Below are 19,172 nucleotides of genomic sequence, written 5' to 3' on the forward strand. Positions count from 1 at the left end.
TAGCCGTTGCATTAAAATATTTTTATAAGCCAAATATTCATTCGTTGTGCACCAAATAAAATTATTAAAAAAATATCGCAACAAAAATTAAAAATACGTTGCTCGAAGCCCCTACCGACAAAATATAATTCATTTTTAAAGTGCCAGTCACTCTCTTTTATAGAAGTGTTTTATTTTTGGGCAATTCCCAGAGTAATTATGCCGCGTTTGCGTAATTTTTAATGACATGGCACTTAAAAGGACTTTCCGATTCAGTGCTAAAAAAAGGATGTTTCGTTTTGGCATTTTTTGAAATGCGTTTTTAATGCGAAAATGTATAAATTTGCCTAATGTGATTACATTAAATAATCATATTCGTTGACAAATTTGATGAAGTGAAATTCTTCCTAATTATGACACGTGTCATTTTAAATTTTTACGAAAATTTTGCGATACATGTAAATTTATCGAAAATTTTATTCGAATTGTCAATATTTTTATCGACCTGATTCAAACTGTATGTACAAAACATACATGTCGAAAAGAAAGATAAAAAGTAAGGATTCTGTTACAAGAAGAATTAAATGTTCAGCGCTCATACCGCGAAACTTTGATAATAATAATAAACTGTAATATTTAAAAAAATCAACCTGTAAAAAAGAAAAGTTTATATTATAAATTAAATCTATTTTAAAACTTTTTTTTGTAAGACGGACGATTGAACCATCCTTGTTGGGAACCCAAGATCTGGAGTCAACCTCGCCAAATGCCGATCGGGTAGGACTATAGGTGAGGCGTATTTATCGTACCCAGTAAAAGTACCGGGTATTTCCATGCGATACTTTGTACTTGTGACAGATCTCTAAAATACCTGGTTCCAAAATACTCATGAGTATTTTATACCGGGACCAAATATTTTTTATAGGTATTTTTGGTAGGTATTTTTGATGGGTATTTTCAGTAGGTATTTTTGATAGGTATTTTCGATGGGCATTTTTGATGGGTATTTGAAAAAATAATTTTGGGGAATCACATAATATATGATGATTTTGCCTGTGCGGATTTTTTTTTAGCGAAGTTCTGTCACAACCCCCCCCCCCAATGGATTTCAAAATTTTGTGGGGAGTACTTATTTGAAATTTTTTTGTGGGGAATAATGTTTTTCATAAATTCTGTAACAACCCCCCCCCACGGATTTCGAATAATAAAACGGGGAATCAAGCTCCCGTAGAATATTTGTGGGGAATATGTGGGCAGAATTTATGCGAGTTCATTAGAATTACTTATTCTGAATCAATAATTTTGAGTATTTTGTCACCGGTATTTTTTTGTACCTGTACTCATTGTACCCAGTAACGAAAAGTACTTATAGGATCCACCTCTAGGTAGGACTGACATTTACCATATTGGTATATTTTCATAATTTAGGAGGAGGGCTTGGGTACCGCCGCCCCGGGAATCATTTATTGGATAACCAACACCTCTGCCATAGGTGGCCTGAAGCCTGGTGGTTCTCTACCTTTGGTGATTTGAGATGTGTTCAGGATGCGCCTGCCCACCAGCTGCATGGCGGGCCAGATCGGGAGAGGCTGGTTTTTGTAGACCCTGTGACCTCTCCAACTGGTCTTTCGACCCATCGGTCCCCAGATTCCTACCTACTTCTCATACTTTTTTCTTTCCCGGAACTTTTTCTCCTTCCTTTCCTTAAAAAAGACCCCCAATACAGCATCCCCAAAATGATATAAGGCCTGAGGATAATTATTTTTCTCTGGGCCTCTTGTGTTGGGTTAATGTAAAAAAATACTGCTGTAATGTAATCCGATTTCAGAGAAATGCATATATGTTCGCGTGTGTATGTGATTCCCATCACAATTAATAGAATGGATAATTATCGACAGTGATTCTATCTGTCGAGTTTCAGCTCGATCGGATTTTTAAAAAGTGTTTTAACTTCCTTTTCAAAAATTTGTGTTAAAAAGTGTGTTCAATTCCTTTTCCAAAATTTGTATTAAAAAGTGTGTTCAATTCCTTTTCCAAAATTTGTATTAAAAAGTGGTTTAACTTCCTTTTCCAAAATTTGTATTAAAAAGTGGTTTAACTTCCTTTTCCAAAATTTGCATTAAAAAGTGGTTTAACTTCCTTTTCCAAAATTTGTATTAAAAAGTGGGTTAACTTCCTTTTCCAAAACTTGTATTAAAAAGTGGATTAACTTCCTTTTCCAAAATTTGTATTCAAAAGTGGGTTAACTTCCTTTTCCAAAATTTGTATTAAATCATTCAATTCATTTCTGAAAACAAGATTGAAAAGAGATACATTAAAAAAAATCAATTAATTTAAAAAAATAAGGTTTTCCTAAAATTTTATTTAATCGTTAATCACTGTATGTAAATTATCGCGCTATGAAAGACAGTCAATTTTTTTACATCAGTTCAGACTTGTATTAGAAATTCAACAATAGGTCATTGGACAATTAGTTGGGACTGATAGCGATTTAGCTTACTTACTCCCCACTGCGTGTAATTTCGATTAAGTGGACCAATATTAATGATTGTACATTAAGTTTTCTCCCGACCGCCTTCAAACTTTGGCCAGGCATTAGTTCTACCCGACAAAACACAAATTTACCTGTAATAATTCATAAAATGACAGCGGTGAGTAATGGCACTTTGTTTCTTTGAGGTTTTAGGTTCTTCCGCTGGATGGGGCATCGTGTGTTTTACACAATAACAATACATACAGATCTTTCAATTTGTTCCGCAGATGCCAGTAGACGAAAGCGGACCAAATCCCTACATAAATTCTACCCAGTCAGGCGATATCCCGGTCGTATCTCGGGAATACCCGGGAAAATCCGGTCAGATTCTAAAACAGAAGCAGTAACTGTTGAATTATATCTGTGGAACCTTTGCAGCACATGGCCGGCACTAAATCAGCCGGGATTTATCCGCGCAGGAATTACAGAATCGATCTGCCAAGCGACGGAGTAACGTGCCACAACGCATAGCCAACTGTAGCTCGCGCGGGGTGAAATGTATGGCACCGTAGTAGCACGTTACCGCAGATGATGGCAAATCGATGCGAGCGTATTCATCATTGGGGATACGTGGTCAACTCCGGATTTGCAGTTTGCGGCGGCAATTATTTCCAACAATGACGTCCTTATAGCTGGTTGCGCAATGTTCAAGCTCGGAACGTGGAGATTGATTTTCAGCTCTCAAAAGTTTACAAAAACATAAAAGGTACTAGTAAATACCTACCTATGCATTTATTGTATGGCACGAGCTAGTGAAATGTTATTTAATTCAATCTCCAACTTATTCATTCGCAATGAGAACCGATGTTGTCATATTAGTTCTGCAGTAAAGCAAAACACTTAATATTTTTCAATAAAAAGTAAAATGAAACTGTAATTTGGATTGTACCTCGAAAAAAATGATAACTCTGGGCACGGGCCTGGTTTATTATGAACGCGACTTAAAATAGTCAATAACATTTTTATAAACAATATTATCGGTGATAAGTCGACATTCCTAGAACGACCGCAAATAACTAATGAAATTTATAATCAAACTATTCGGGTTCAGTAGGGTTGTAACAATCTTTCCCAATATTTTTAGGTTAAATTGACAATGTGAATTAGTCCTTAAAAACATACAGTGATATTGTTAAGTGTAAAACTGCGCTATGTTTAAAACTGTGCCAAGCACGTAGCGTACATTAACATACTTGTAAATATTACATTTCTCTCCTGTTTTTTTGTGTAAAGTTATCCTATTTTGGTATTTGGTACTGTTTTACATTCAATCACTCGATTGTGATTACCTTACTACTTTTATTATTTTTTTTATACATTAACTCCACACGGGAGACCCTGAGATTTGATAGTTAACATTGATTATTGATAAACGTGGTTGGCAAAAAGTTTTATAATTTCACTACAACATAGATGAAAAAAACGTGTGTTAATTGAAATGTATAACGATGAAAAAAAGGTAGGTACTCACTCTGGTGCGGGCCTGAAGGCGGGCTGAGGCAGGTGCTTCGCCTGCGCGGCCCGGGCCCTCGCCAGCAGCCCCATGACAGTGCGCTTGGTGGGACTCATGGAGGACCGCGGGCCCGAGCCGGCCAGGAGCGCCGGCCTCTTGCGGCCCATCACAGCGCCAGGAACTGCAAAAAACCAACAAAATTATTTGTAAGCCATCTTGTTTTGTGAGGTAGAGAGAGGCGTGACACACCGGCGCATGCGCAGAAGGTGAATTGACGATATTAGTGTGTGATATCTGCGATTAGTATTGCTGATGAATGATTAATGTTTGAATACTAGTTATTACTTTCAGGAGTGTTTAGAAGGTGATTTGAATGGTACCAGAAGTCGGGGACATCCGAGGAAGACTAGGAACCGAGGAAGATACTACATGAGTTAAGTGAAATAAATACTAAAAATGTGGAATGTTTCAAGTCTTTACAATAATAGTATTTCCACCTTAAAAATGCACTCAATTTTCAGTTACATTAAAATTCACAATCTCTAAACTTTACTCCAAGCTATTAAAAACCCCGCACAATGCCGGGCACACGTCAGCTAGTTCATAATAAAATTCCATTATTTTTAAACTTTATGATATTTCTGAAAAAATAAATGGATTCCATTCTCAGAATTTTTTATTTTAATAGGAAAACCTTGCTCCTGGTGTACTGTAAAAGTCCATTGATGTGAATCATTCATTCTTGACACGTGATTCTTCGTACGAAGCGCGTGTTTTTTATTGCACTTAATTAAAGGGCTATCGTCCGTTGTCTCATGACCTTAGAATTTCTCAGATTCTAGAATCCTTACTTCTCCTCGTACCTCGGCACTCACCATGGAAGGGCGAACCTATACACTAATGACATCTATTGGAGAACTCTATAAACAAAGAACACAACAGCCATCTGTGCCACGTAGCTTGAACTATCACATGCAGCAAAAAGTTTTTCAATCGCACTGAGGCTGTAAAACAGTTCTAGACCATAGAAATACACATATAATAAAATATTCCATGAAATAGTCGTTCAGAAAATAAATGTTGAAATCATTCTTGTTAAAGACTATTCATCAACTTTAAAACGCGCTGCTGTCTGAAATGGCTAAAGTTTCTTGAAAAGATCTTTTTAAAGAAATTTTCTTCACGCTATCTTCTGTCCTTCTTTCTTCGTGGACAGAAAAACAATTTGGAAAATGTTTAATGAATTCCGATTTGAAAAAAAGCTGATGCCGATAGTTAGTATTAGACCTTCCGGCTCCTGCGTCCCAGATAGACCAGATTTTAATTTATTTTTTATTTTTTACATTAACTCGACACGAAGGAGAAACAAATCCCTCAGGGCCTATGTAGTCTTTGGGGATGCTGTGTGGAGGGTCTTTTTAGGGAAAAGAAGGAGACGAAGTTCTGGGAAGGAAAATGGTATTTAATTTTTTATTAATGTAAAACTGCCCAACTACTCCCAACCGTCTGGAGCCTGTGAGACTATGGCATCCACAATGACAACCCCAGGGTATTTTGTGAGGCTGAAGGTAGCGGAGAGGGGAAGGATATAGGGGAGAGGAAGGTGGGGAAGTTGCAGGCTATTCAGATTTGGTCACCAAACACGTACAAAGCCAACGTTTGCAACGTTTCAATTCTGAATGGTGGTCTTACACCAGGGCGATATTGAGAGCACAAAGTAATCATTTTTTTCTCAACCCCCTAAACTCCCACTCCCCCCTGCTGGAGAACCTTCGTTTAGGTAAACCCCAATCTTACATATCCAATATCAATGATTGAAATACACAAATCTATTATTATTTATTTATTTGTTTACCCGGTTCTCCTTGAAAAACACTCGTAAATCTCCGGAAAATCCCAAAATATTGTACGGCCACGCAGTTTAACCTTTCCCTCAGAATAAATCTGCGGAAATTTTAAGTAATTTTCCGAGAAATTGATATGTTTTCTTTCATTTTCGGTGATAGCTGGTATCCGAGGAAATACAAGAAAGAAGTATTTTATTGATAATTCATTCTCATAGATATTTCTTATTTTAGGTGTATGAAATCAACAAACGATTTTCTTCTATCCACAGACCAAATAAAGAATGGACGTGACCAAATCCTTTGTCCTATCACAACAAATAAGTTGATTTCAAGTAGATTTCGAGACATATAGGACTGAGGCAGACAACTCTTAGATCAGCAACATCATCAGCTGTAGGCAGACTGATGGAACCTAAGCGCAAGCCAAATACTAAGTTTGGTGATCGCGCTTTCGGAGTATCTGGGCCGAAGGCTTGGAATAAACTCCTTCCGGAACTAAGATCCATAACAAGTCCAACAGAATTCAGGTCTAAACTAAAAACTTACATTTTTAAGCTGTCATACCCTTAAATTAAATATTCCATTCCTGAGAGAAAGTTCAGTTATATCCAATTTTGTCCTAAATCCTGTATATAAATTTCGCTAATAAACAATTAGTTAATGTAATAATAATATGTGACCTACCAGGTAAGTACTGTGGTACTGTATATTATCTCCATATATAGTAAGTAATAACATAAATCATTGTAGAAATGTATTATATATTTGTACACGGAAAATAAAATAAAATAGCGGTCACAGCTAGAAATCGAACTCAGGATCTCTTGTCTTAACCACTCGACAGCAGGCTCAGTTTATAAAAGTTTACAGCAGTTTATAACAGTTTACAGTAGTTTATAACATAAGCCGTTTCAAACAATTTACAACACTTTATAACAGTTAACAGCAGTTTATAACATATATACAAATAACCAGAGATGTGCTTTATTTCAAATAAATCCATTTCAAATGGAAATGCAAAATGTGTATTTTCCATTTTGCATTTTAAATGCTTTTCTAAAAACCATTTGCATTTTGCATTTTAAATGCTTTTCTCAGTACATTTTCCATTTTAAATGCATTTTTTGCAACATTCTTCCTACTATCTCCACTCATCTTTTTTTCATAAGCCCCAAATATCAGTCAGTCCTCAACCTCGCTATAAGAGATAATTTACATTTGTCAAGTTGCTCCCTGGTAGGAGCCCTGACAATTGAGTGATACCATTACAAAAAATACTGATTCAAATAGTGAACATGGCTGACGCTGTAATATTAAATGTTAGATAGCAGTTTCTATGTTTTTACGTCGGCAACATTAGTCCCGCGCAAATTTTTTGTGGTTTCATAATCTGTAGTCGTGGTGTTTTTGGATTTACCATCATGTAATATGTTTGTTCTAGATTGATGTCCATTATTAAATGACAAAATTGTTTAAAAATTCTATTATTTTAATTGTTTGACCTGAGAAACCATTTTGCATTTTCAATGCATTTTGAAAATAGGTATTTTGCATTTTGCATTTGAAATGCTTTTCTAAAAACCATTTCGCATTTTGCATTTTCAAATGGAAAAGTTTTGACCCATTTCCATTTTGCATTTCAAATGGTTTTGGGTACCCATTTTGCACATCTCTGCAAATAACAACACAATATTAAACTTAAGTTAAAAAACAATCAGTATCGTACCATTGGAAATGCGTACTTATAAATTTGTATTAATAAAATCTTTCATATTAGGTTTGTCTTGGTTGCTGATCCATATCTGAATAATATTTAAAGTAAGTTGAGTTCTGTCTATTGGCATGTGGAAGAGCATTGTATAGCTTTGGTGGGATAAGGACCTAGTTATTTAACGTCTTATTTGTCGATATCATATTCCAAATTCAGAATTGACAATTCCATATTGCAACTAATTCCTTCCAGTTACCTTTTGGCAGCTACCTTTGTAACCTAGATAGTATCAAGGATAAACACATTAATCATATTGTTGAATATAAATTAATATTGTTGCATGAGAATGTCCAAAAATATTTCAATAAACGCTGATTTATCGGAATTGATTGGAATAATGAAAGTGATTGACCTGTTATAACAGTGCCTTTAATTAACATTGTCAGAATCGGAATTACAGGAGGATTTTTTTCTTTTTCTCCGATGTTTCCGTAGCTGTCTGGTCTGTGCTTGTATATTGTGTATCTGATGCCACCTAGCGCCGGACATAAAACTAATGAGACGTCTCAGGATCTATAAAGTACTGGGAATAAAACGAGCGACATTAAATACGGAGATGAACGGCAACGCTATTCTATTAGCCTAGGGCTGGAGGTAGGACACTCGGGGGAAATATATATATAACGGAAGATAGTTTGAAGTCATTTTAAAACTATTGTATATAAATTAAAGAAAACGGTAATTGACAACCTGCGTAAAAGAGTGTTCTTCTGATTGTATTCTCCCACAGCGTAAAAATGTGCATTAATGCAATGTATGTTATTAACTGTTATATCTGCCTTACTTTGCAGATTTAAGTGTTGGGAACTCTTTGTTTGAAAGTTAAAAGTTCTACTTAAAATTGTGTTTATTTACGTTATAGTTGCGATAATAGTTCTACGCTGTTCACTACCCGAGGGTTGGTAATTCTCTGGTTCGAGAAGCTTGTTCCCTGTCAATCTCAAGTCACAAGTATTTGTTACACTCTAGTGACATCTGTCGGACTCTGGAGTAAGCTTTCTGACTAGCGCCATCTATCGCTTAAATACTCAACTTATTACCATACATAAATTTTGATCGATATGGATAGAGGTAATTAATGGTAGAAGAAGTAGGGCCATGTCCCGGCCAGGGGCTCTATTCCTGAATCGAGGGCGCTCGTAATCGCCGTCGAAAGTACGTACGTTGGTCGTCGTTGCTATTCCCGAAATTGGTCGAAGGTACATACTTTGACGCCAAACGTCAAAAGTCATTCCACACAACATCTACTGGGTGCAACCAGTAGAAACAGGGCAGCGAGTGGTAGGTTGTTGGCGTTTCTATGGAATTGGCTGTCAAAATATAGTCTAGCTGTCAATTTTTGTTTTACCGCGCGGATTCCGCAAATGTAAAAGTGGGTGAAAATTTCCCACTTACTAAGTCTTTATCGGAGCTTACAAGCTAAATTAAGAGTTGCTTTTGGCAATTTGTAATATGACCCGCAGCCATTTCTGTTTTGAATAACGAATAACTGTTGTCTGTTTGACAGTCACACCATAGAAATCCCAAAAACATCAGGAACATAGACAATATTCACAGGGGTGCCAATATAATCATCTCTTCTACCAACTTCGACCGTTCGACGCTCAAGAATACGTAAAATTGAAACATTCGAAAAAGTTAGTCGCGACGACTAGTAGTTTTTCACTCGAAGACGGCGCATACGAAAACGATTGATCGTTTAACTCCAGAATAGCAGGCCAGGTTGGCGTTCAACATCGGCGCGTGAGATTTTTACCAAAATCCATTCCTAAAATTAGATTCAAATTTCATTATAATTGGTTTACTTATATTGTATTTTAAATTCGTTTCATCTTCTTTATAAAACTGGCACCCTAAGCAATTAAATTACCTTGATCTGCATTCTTTCAATTTTTAGTATTCAGTATATCTACCTGCATTTTGACTCACCATCTAATCATCACGAGAATTATTTTTACCGACTTACTAATTGTTCTTAGAAATTAGTTGCATCTTGAGTATATTTCTTTTATTTGCATACTTAGTCTCATGCTAATATAAGTAATTAAACAATAAATTACATTTCTAAAATATGAATCTTTTATTTAAGATTACTACCCTTTTAATTTATACACTTAATAGCATAAGTTCATCTTTGTTACATTGGCGCACAGCGTGGTTTGGTTGCCATCATTTAAAATAAATCCATCATAAGTGCATTTATGCTTTTTTTGGCGCCTCAACGTGTTTTAAAATGTTACGTATGGCTAACTTATATTTATTAACATTTTTTAAATGTTTCAAGGTTAGGTTAGGTTAGGTTCGTTATTTTCAAATCTGAAACCATTGTCATCCGTTCCATCTTTTATACGAAGGGAAGTTATAAATTTTACATGAACAAACACCTGACCCCACAATTCCATGGTCAGAATCTCTGTTAGGTTACAACCACAAAACCTCAAAACAAATTTCAACTTTATCGCAAAAAGGTTTCGGCAAAATTTATTTTTATTTTTAAATCATATTTCATTCTATATTTGACTCGTAAACCTTTTACAAAGACAAGCAAAGCCTAAATAAAAATAATATGTAGGAATGTAGGTGTGGAGTTGAGGCGCGGAACAAAAACACTTTGTTTTTAAAAAAATGTGGCGAAATAAGGTAAAAAGCAAAAAGCTTCCGTGAACGATGACGGCAATGGAAGATAATGTGATGTAAAATTTGGAGCATCGCAGCGAGATGAAATTTTCCACTGAAATAATTTAACACCACTGATAAAGAAATCACAAGATTGGTGTAAGATCAGTAGGTAAAACAACAACAAAAAATGGCTTTTCGTTGACAATTGTGGGTGCTTAACACACATTGACAATGAAAAAAAATAACGTTTGTGATGTTGAGCACCAAACACTTTTGAATTATTATAATTAGAACTATTTATGCTTATGTATTGTTTACCAACGTGTGTTTGTATAAACACACACGAATTAAACACATTTTTTGGCTACTTTATAATATAACTAGTAGCCTATGTCATTTTGCAGTTCTCCAACTATTCCTATGCAAAAAATCACGCCGATCGGTCACTCTGTTGTAACGTAAAAGCAGGACAACCAAACACACTTTCGCATTTATAGTATTTAGTTTAGGTATGATTCTTTCTGAACTCTTTTCTACCAATAGTCTCGCTGCTTTAATTTTCAAAACACCTACTTGCATCCTACCTCTATGCTGTATATTCTTATGTTTTCAACAATTATTGTATTTGTTTTATAAATTCCTACCTTGGGCTTAAATATTATACTATTTTAAGGTATCTTTATTGACTGTACTTTTTTCGAGTTGTTTATTTCCGCTTAAGTTTGTATATTTGCTTTATATTTATTAATTTTTATACTGATACTTGTAATTTTGATTCCATTTGAAAGAAGTATAATTTTTAATACCTTCGACTTATGTTTTGTAAATTCCCACCGTTCCAAAATTACTTTTATAACTAATTGGAATTGTTACATAGATAAATATACAAAGAATAAAAATAGATTGGATTTGGCTTTACGAATTTTTTACAGTATGTCAATTTTCTAAGCCATTGAAAATAATTTTGAAAACACAACCTAAATTCTACCACGAGCAGTGGAGTTTTTGTATTATACATCCATAATAAATAAGAAAAAATGCCATCTCTATGCTTTTCAAATGTTCAATAAGAATAAAGATTACGATAAAAGGATTCTTGTAGTAAAAAAAGTTGTACGCAGATAAAAAAGACAATTGCTAATTTATTGAGAATTTTTTCAAATTATTGGTAATTCCAGTTAAAAACGGGATTGCAGGCCTTACGAATGAATTGACAGGTTTCCTGATAAACTTTTACAGTGTTACTGAAAACGTAGTGTAAATATTACGCAGCGCGTCGAAACAGTGAAAAACTTGACTTATTATCATAGCGTTTGTTGGGTTAAAACGGTGTTAAACCATGATCGAGGCCGGCTTTGCTACATCAGGGTTGAACAGGCGTGTAAGAATCTTATTAGTAAGACAGTTAGTAAATTATTAATACATTATTATGATTTCGGAACGCGTGTTCATGAAAATCCAAATATTTTTGCATTACGTATTATATCGTCGTTATATATTATCGAGGAAAATCACAGTGATGGCAAAAATCTTTGTCTGTCGTTCTGTCGTGTAACCACATAAAAATCTTTGTTTATCGTTCTGTCATGTAGCTACATAAAAATCTTTGTCTGTCGTTCTGTCATGTAGCCACATAAAAATCTTTGTGTGTCGTTCTGTCATGTAGCCACATAAAAATCTTTGTCTCTAGTTCTGTCGTGTAGCCACATAAAAATCTTTGTCTGCAGTTCTGTCGTGTAGCTACATAAAAATCTTTGTCCATCGTTCTGTCGTGTAGCCAATAAAAACTTTGTCTGTCGTTCCGTCGTGTAGCCACATATTAATCTTTGTCTGCAGTTCTGTGTAGCTACATAAAAATCTTTGTCTGTCGTTCTGTCGTGTAGCCACATAAAAATATTTGTCTGTCGTTCTGTTGTGTAGCCACATAAAAATCTTTGTCTATCGTTCTGTCGTGTAGCCACATAAAAATCTTTCTCTATCGTTTTGTCGTGTAGACACATAAAAATCTTCGTCTGTCGTTCTGTCGTGAAGCCAATAAAAACTTTGTCTGTCGTTCCGTCGTGTAGCCACATAAAAATCTTTGTCTGTCGTTCTGTCGTGTAGCCACATTTTTTTTTATTTATTTTTTTTTTATAGTGAATACCTCACAAGAGTCCCAACTGCTCCCGTCTGGAGCCAGTGAGACTATGGCATCCCCAATTGGGGGATGTTGTGAGGCTGAAGGTAAGTGAAGAAGGGAAAGAGGAAGGTGGGGAAGTACCTGGCTATTCAGATCTAGTCACTAAACACGGCTAAAGCCATTTGGAGCAACGTTTCAATTCTGAATGGTGGTCTTACACCAGGGCGATACTGGTAGTATCTTCCACTCTGGAACGTGCCGCAAATATACCTACTATATATTATTTTTAGTAATTAATTGTGAAATAACACAAATTAATCAAATAAAATTTATTTGCGCACGCCGGGTTCGAACCCGCGACCTTCGGAATGGCAGTCCAATGCGTTACCACTGGACTATGCCGGCCGTCAATAAAACTCATTATACTGAATAGAGAGCTAATCTCGTCCATTCTGTGACTTTGGTTTTCCCCATTTAACAACGAGAAGAAGCTTTCTACGATTAGGTAAATTTGCTTAAATTATACAGAACTCTGTATAATTATAGCATTTTACTTTACCACCAGTACCTGCCCTATATTCTGTAGGTATGAAAATGTGGCATACATATTGTAAATTTATAAATCAGCTTTTTTCGTGGTTTGCAAGCATCACATCTCAAACGTGACATCAAGCGTTTGCCTATATTACATTTTAACTAGCCATCCTTGATTCATTGCAGAGTGAACCATTTTACGCCTTTACGTGCTAGGTGATTTTAAATCCTTCCTCTTGAATACATGCAATGAATAAAGTCAAATTATCATTAATTTTACAGATTCATTGCAGGATGAACCATTTTACGCCTTTAAGTGATAGGTGATTTTAAATCCTTCCTCTTGAATAAATGCAATGAATAAAGTCAAGTTATCATTAATTTTACAGATTCATTGCAGGATGAACCATTTTACGCCTTTACGTGCTAGGTGATTTTAAATCCTTCCTCTTGAATACATGCAATGAATAAAGTCAAGTTATCATTAATTTTACAGATTCATTGCAGGATGAACCATTTTACGCCTTTACGTGATAGGTGATTTTAAATCCTTCCTCTTGAATAAATGCAATGAATAAAGTCAAGTTATCATTAATTTTACAGATTCATTGCAGGATGAACCATTTTACGCCTTTACGTGCTAGGTGATTTTAAATCCTTCCTCTTGAATAAATGCAATGAATAAAGTTCAATTATCATTAATTTTAAGGGAAAAAACCATTAATATTATTATTTATTTATTTATACCCATTATTTTAAAGGTTTCAGATTGTTCAAATTCTCCGAAACAACCGGTCCTTAGAATATGATTACATAAAATTATTCATGTTAAGCTTGAAACTACTCATTGTTTGAGCAATATTCACATTAAATAGACGCAATTTAAGAAGCCATAATGCATTCCATCTTGAATTAGGTAATAACAAAATTGCCTACTTTAACTCACTTTCTCGAACGTGTCGGTTGTAAGGGAAGTCGGGGCGGAACGGGGAAGATAAGCTTTCTTACATTCTTTGTACATTTATTCACTTGTTTTTGTTAATAGAAATTAAAGCTGAACTTATGTAAATGATAATTTACCCATTCTGTCTTACTCCTGGGGTTTATGGATTGGTTCATACCAGGGGCAGAATGGGGTACTAATTATTGGCACAGTTTACTGATTAGAAAGCTGTCACCGTCACTGTTTAGAATGACATGTGCCACTAGAACACCAATCTTCACTGGACTTGGAGTAGGTAAGTTAGGTACAGGATACAGTGCAGCATAGCAAACGTCACGAAGTTGTGAGCGAAGGTTCCGCCTCTTAAGAAACAAATACTTTAAATTTTTTTTCGCCATTTACTAACATGACGCCATTTTGTAAATTGCGAATTTCTAAATTCTTTAATCAAAATTGTGTAATGTTTTTAAAATAATAATAAATAATTGATTTGAAATATCATGGACACTAGTGGTGTTATTAGAGATGTTGTTATTTGTTTTATCTTTTCTTCTTTTTCTACATCTTACATAATTTCCTATTAGGCTGTACGTATTTTTTTATTTTTCTAATGTTTAGCATCTCTACCTAGTAACCATACCCATAATAGCTAAACCATCTGCACGTTCTTGCTGCTACATAAATTACCCCGCAAATTAAACTGTTTCCCATTGAAGCCTCCAACCTTCACCTTTACATTCCCCCCTACCACAAACCTAACTAAAACCCCCCAACCACAAACCTAAGAGCAGGGTTGACAAAATAAGTAAACATACCAATTTTGGTTATCGTTGCGTGGGTGCGTGCGTGATTTGAAGTAGTATTACTGCGTAGTTCGAAAAATTATTTAAGTTAAATGAACTTTTAATTTTCTTGATTGAAACTGATAAATATAAATCATATCAGACACACGATGAAGTAGGAAAAAGCGTTATTCTAGTAATTAATAATTATTTATTTTAAAAGTGAATTATTTGTTTTGTTCAATTTTTTGTCAGATTTACTCAGGTAAATTCAGATTAACACAATTTTAATAGAAAGCTTAGATAAGATGCGACGTTGTACGAATAGAACACTGAAAACACTCTTGTCCAGGCCGTCGCCCAGTGGCAGGGCGCGCCCCTACACAATAGATGGAGAATTTCCCTCAAGCTACCGTAGTACAAGTGCTAAATTTGTTATATTTCATTTGGTTTTAAACTTCATATCATGTTATTTATTTATTTATTTAGATGAACGCTTTTATATAGCAGAAAGATTATTGCATTCACCGCTCTGTTCAGCTGAAATAAACCAACGATTTACAGTTGCTATATTATCTCCTTTTAATATTCTTAGTATTATTACAATTGTAGTGGTACGCCACTAGTTGATTCGAATGTTATTCTAGAAGTATCGGCCTTTATTTTTTTAATATTTATTACTGTAGGAACTGGAATGTTCGCGATTGTTTTATTTTCCACCTATATATTGGCGACAACGTGAACGAAATGGTCAGTACATTACCAGAAACCGTGACATCAAGATTGAATTGTTTTGCCTACGTGACGCGCTAGGAAATATTCTCGAACCTTCCTTTCGCAAATCATTCCGTTGTATTTTCTACGTTTATTTATTTTTCGGATATGTTATAATATACCGCTTAAGCCAAATGAGTAGTTATACATTAATATATAGAATACCGAATATAAGTACACAATTATTAGGTCTCTATAATTTGTCAACAAAAAAACTTAATTGTATTTTAAAGAAAATTGACAGTATTTGTTTCATGGGTTTGCGCTAGACTACAATAATATGAAAATTTAGTTTAGTACACGGAGAAAAATGAATAATTCTAATTTTATCCTAATCTTTTTAAATAATTTGTTATTCCAGTTAAAAATGGGATTGCAGGCCTTAAGAATGAATTAACAGGTTTCCTGATAAACTTTTAGTAAATGACTAATATATTATCAAGATGTCGGAACACGTGTTCATAAAAATCAGACGGACACCCCTGCTAATAAGTCACCAAACGTAGCAAACCACTTGGAATGACCTATGACAGTGGTGTTGGATATGCAATAAATGGTTCATGCCCAGGGCGGCGACACCCAAACCCGCCTCCCAAATTGTGCATTGTCTTTGGGGGATCAACTGTATGGATCTTGCTCATCTTGGCAAAGAGAATGTCGGGGAACCAAGAGTAATCATTATTTTATAACACCACCAAGCACGTTCAGACTATGTTATTATGCTAACTAATACGAAACATTTATATTTTAGCATGCCCATATTTCAGAGCCTTTTTAGCAACCCTATTCCGGCGAAAGGGTAGCGATAAACCGCCCTCAAGGTGAATATTTTCCCTCCAGGGGAGCAGAAACGTGTGGAAGGAAATCTTGAAGGGTTGTTATTTATCGAGCGTGTCACTCAACAGGGCCCCAGAGGCGAATAAAACCTCGTGCATTCAGCCTTCCAACTACCAGCCCATTTGCCTCTTCTACACGCTGCTCAGGAGTTCGTTTATTTATTTAAGGATGCCTTAATGCAAAATAGAAAGCCTCTTTTCAACGGTTTGTCCGAATAAAATAATCCTTAATAATTATGCAGTAATACACTAACCTAAAGTTGCTACTCGTAAAAACACACACGTCTTTGTCTCTGTATAATTATGCGAGTTTGTTTTTAATTTTTTGTTGAAAATTGTGTTTTTACTACACAACCAATTAAAATTATTTCATTTTATTAATGCTTATATTGCAGATACTATGCATACATTGAATTTTTGACATTATTATATTACATTGACATATTTGCAGATACACCATCAGAAAAATTGATTTCAAATATTCGTGAATAAGTGTTGTCTTTCTTATCTTCTATGTTGGTGTAGTACTTAAATGTATCTTTCTTATCTTGAATGTAAATTTATGGTATGGTGTGGTACTTAAATTTGTCTTTCTCATCTCTAATGAAGTTGTAGTTAAATTTATGGTATGGTGTGGTACTTAAATTTGTATTTCTTATCTTTATATAATTTGTAGTTAATTTTGTGGTATGGTGTGGTATGGTTTTGTATGGTGTGCAATGGTGTGGTTATGGTGTGGTACGGTGTAGTATAGTGCGGTTTGGTTTGGTATAGTGTGGTATGGTGTGGTATTGTGCGGTATGGTATGGTGTAGTCATGGTGTGGTATGGTGTGGTATGGTGTTTTTTTTTTTTTTTTTTTACAGTATTACCGCACAAGAGTCCCAACTGCTCCCGTCTGGAGCCAGTGAGACTATGGCATCCCCAATTGGGGTATGTTGTGAGGCTGAGGGTATTGGGGAGGGGAGGGAGATGGAGAAGCGGAAGGTGGGGAAGTACCTGGCTATTCAGATCTGGTCACCAAACACGGCTAAAGCCATTTCAAGCAACGTTTCAATTCTGAATGGTGGTCTTACACCAGGGCGATACTGAGAGTATCTTCCACTCTGGAACGTGCCGCAAATATACTATATATTATTTTTAAATTAATTAATTGTGAAATAACACAAATTAATCAAATAAAATTTATTTGCGCACGCCGGGTTCGAACCCGCGACCTTCGGATCTGTAGTCAAAAGCGTATACCACTAGACCACGCCGGCCGTGTGATATGGTGCGGAATGGTTAGGTATGGTGTGGTATGGTATGGTATGGTATTTTGTGGTATTGTGTGGCATAGTGTGGAATGGTGTGGTATGGTGTGGTATGGTGAGGTATGGTGTGGTGTGGTATGGAGTGGTACTCAAATTGGTCTTTCTTACTTTAATGTAAGTTGTAGTTAAATTTATGGTATGGTGTGGTACTCAACTTGTCTTTCTTATATTTCATATATTTCTCAGTTAAATTTGTGGTATGGTGTGGTATTTAAAGTGTAGTATGTATGGTGTGGTATGGTGTGGCATAGTTTGTATGGTGTGCTATGGTGTGGTTATGGTGTGGTATGGTGTGGTATGGTTTGGTATGGTGTGGTATGGTGTGGTTATGGTGTGGTGTGGTATGGTGCGATATTGTGCGGTGTAGTATGGTGTGGTATGGTGTGGTATGGTGCGCTATGGTGCGGTATGGTGCAGTATGGTGTAGTATGGTATGGTAATGACTGGTATTGTGTGGTATGGTATGGTGTGGAATGGTGTGGTATAGTGTGGAGTTGTGTGGTATGGTGTGGTATTTAAAGTGTAGTATGTATGGTGTGGTATGGTGTGGCATAGTTTGTATGGTGTGCTATGGTGTGGTTATGGTGTGGTATGGTGTGGTAAGGTTTGGTATGGTGTGGTATGGTGTGGTTATGGTGTGGTGTGGTATGGTTTGGTATGGTGTGGTATGGTGTGGTTATGGTGTGGTGTGGTATGGTGCGATATTGTGCGGTGTAGTATGGTGTGGATTGGTGTGGTATGGTGCGCTATGGTGCGGTATGGTGCAGTATGGTGTAGTATGGTATGGTAATGACTGGTATTGTGTGGTATGGTATGGTGTGGAATGGTGTGGTATAGTGTGGAGTTGTGTGGTATGGTGTGGTATTTTGAGGTATTGTGTGGTGTGGTACGGAGTGGTAATAAAATTGGTCTTTCTTATATTTTATGTAATTGTATTTAAATTTGTGGAATAGTGTGGTACTTAAATTACTATTACTTAAATGTTCCTTTCTTATTTTTTATATAAGTAGTATACAAATTTATGGTATGATGTGGTAATTAAATGACTAGTACTTAAATTTGTATATCTTGTCTTTTACGCAAGTTTGTGGTAGCTACGAAGTTTTGACACAATCTTGAAAATTTCAAACGAATTTCACAGAGCGTAAATTGAGCTCTGTGACATTCAAGCAAACAATACAATCGTTGTACATGACGTATTGTTAAAAACAGACCTAGAAACATATAGAAAGACGACATATTTTACGACAAAACTACTTGTCGAAGGTCCTACGTATAAAAAATTCTCTCTACTTTCTATTCAAACTTACCAGAAATTCCTTAATTTTCACTAACCCAGTCGGTGTTCGTTCACGTGTATTAAATGCCATCTATCCCTTTTGATCTAGTGATGTCTCTCCTAACCTAACCAAGAAACCAATTTACCAACTCACCGCCTTTTGATTTTCCGACACGCGTCACCGCGAAAGACGCTTTTGGATACAACCCTTTTTTATCTTAATCTTGTCTAAAGTATCTTGTAGGATCATGGTTGACCACTATACCGTCACTTTTAGAAATATATTATATACTGGGTTGTCCGTCATAATATTTGGTCCACTTAGACCGGATCAGGCCGGGTCGTTTTACCCTAAAGCCAAAGCTGGACCAAACTTCTTAACCCCGTCCAA

The 19,172-nt window shown here is 35.7% G+C and overlaps 1 protein-coding gene across 1 annotated transcript in view; it reads right to left on the reverse strand.

The window, feature by feature from the left end:
- LOC149410399 (uncharacterized) overlaps positions 1-19,172 on the reverse strand; it is an 892,605-nt gene that overhangs the window by 96,014 nt on the left and 777,419 nt on the right. Inside the window, 1 exon segment of the mRNA XM_089648756.1 lies at positions 3,984-4,146. Within this exon segment, the coding sequence (XP_089504882.1) occupies positions 3,984-4,146 (163 nt within the window).

The sequence above is a fragment of the Hesperophylax consimilis genome, chromosome 28 (genome assembly GCF_061612785.1).
Source record: "Hesperophylax consimilis isolate HC1 chromosome 28, BYU_Hcon_1.0, whole genome shotgun sequence".
NCBI classification, from domain to species: domain Eukaryota; kingdom Metazoa; phylum Arthropoda; class Insecta; order Trichoptera; family Limnephilidae; genus Hesperophylax; species Hesperophylax consimilis.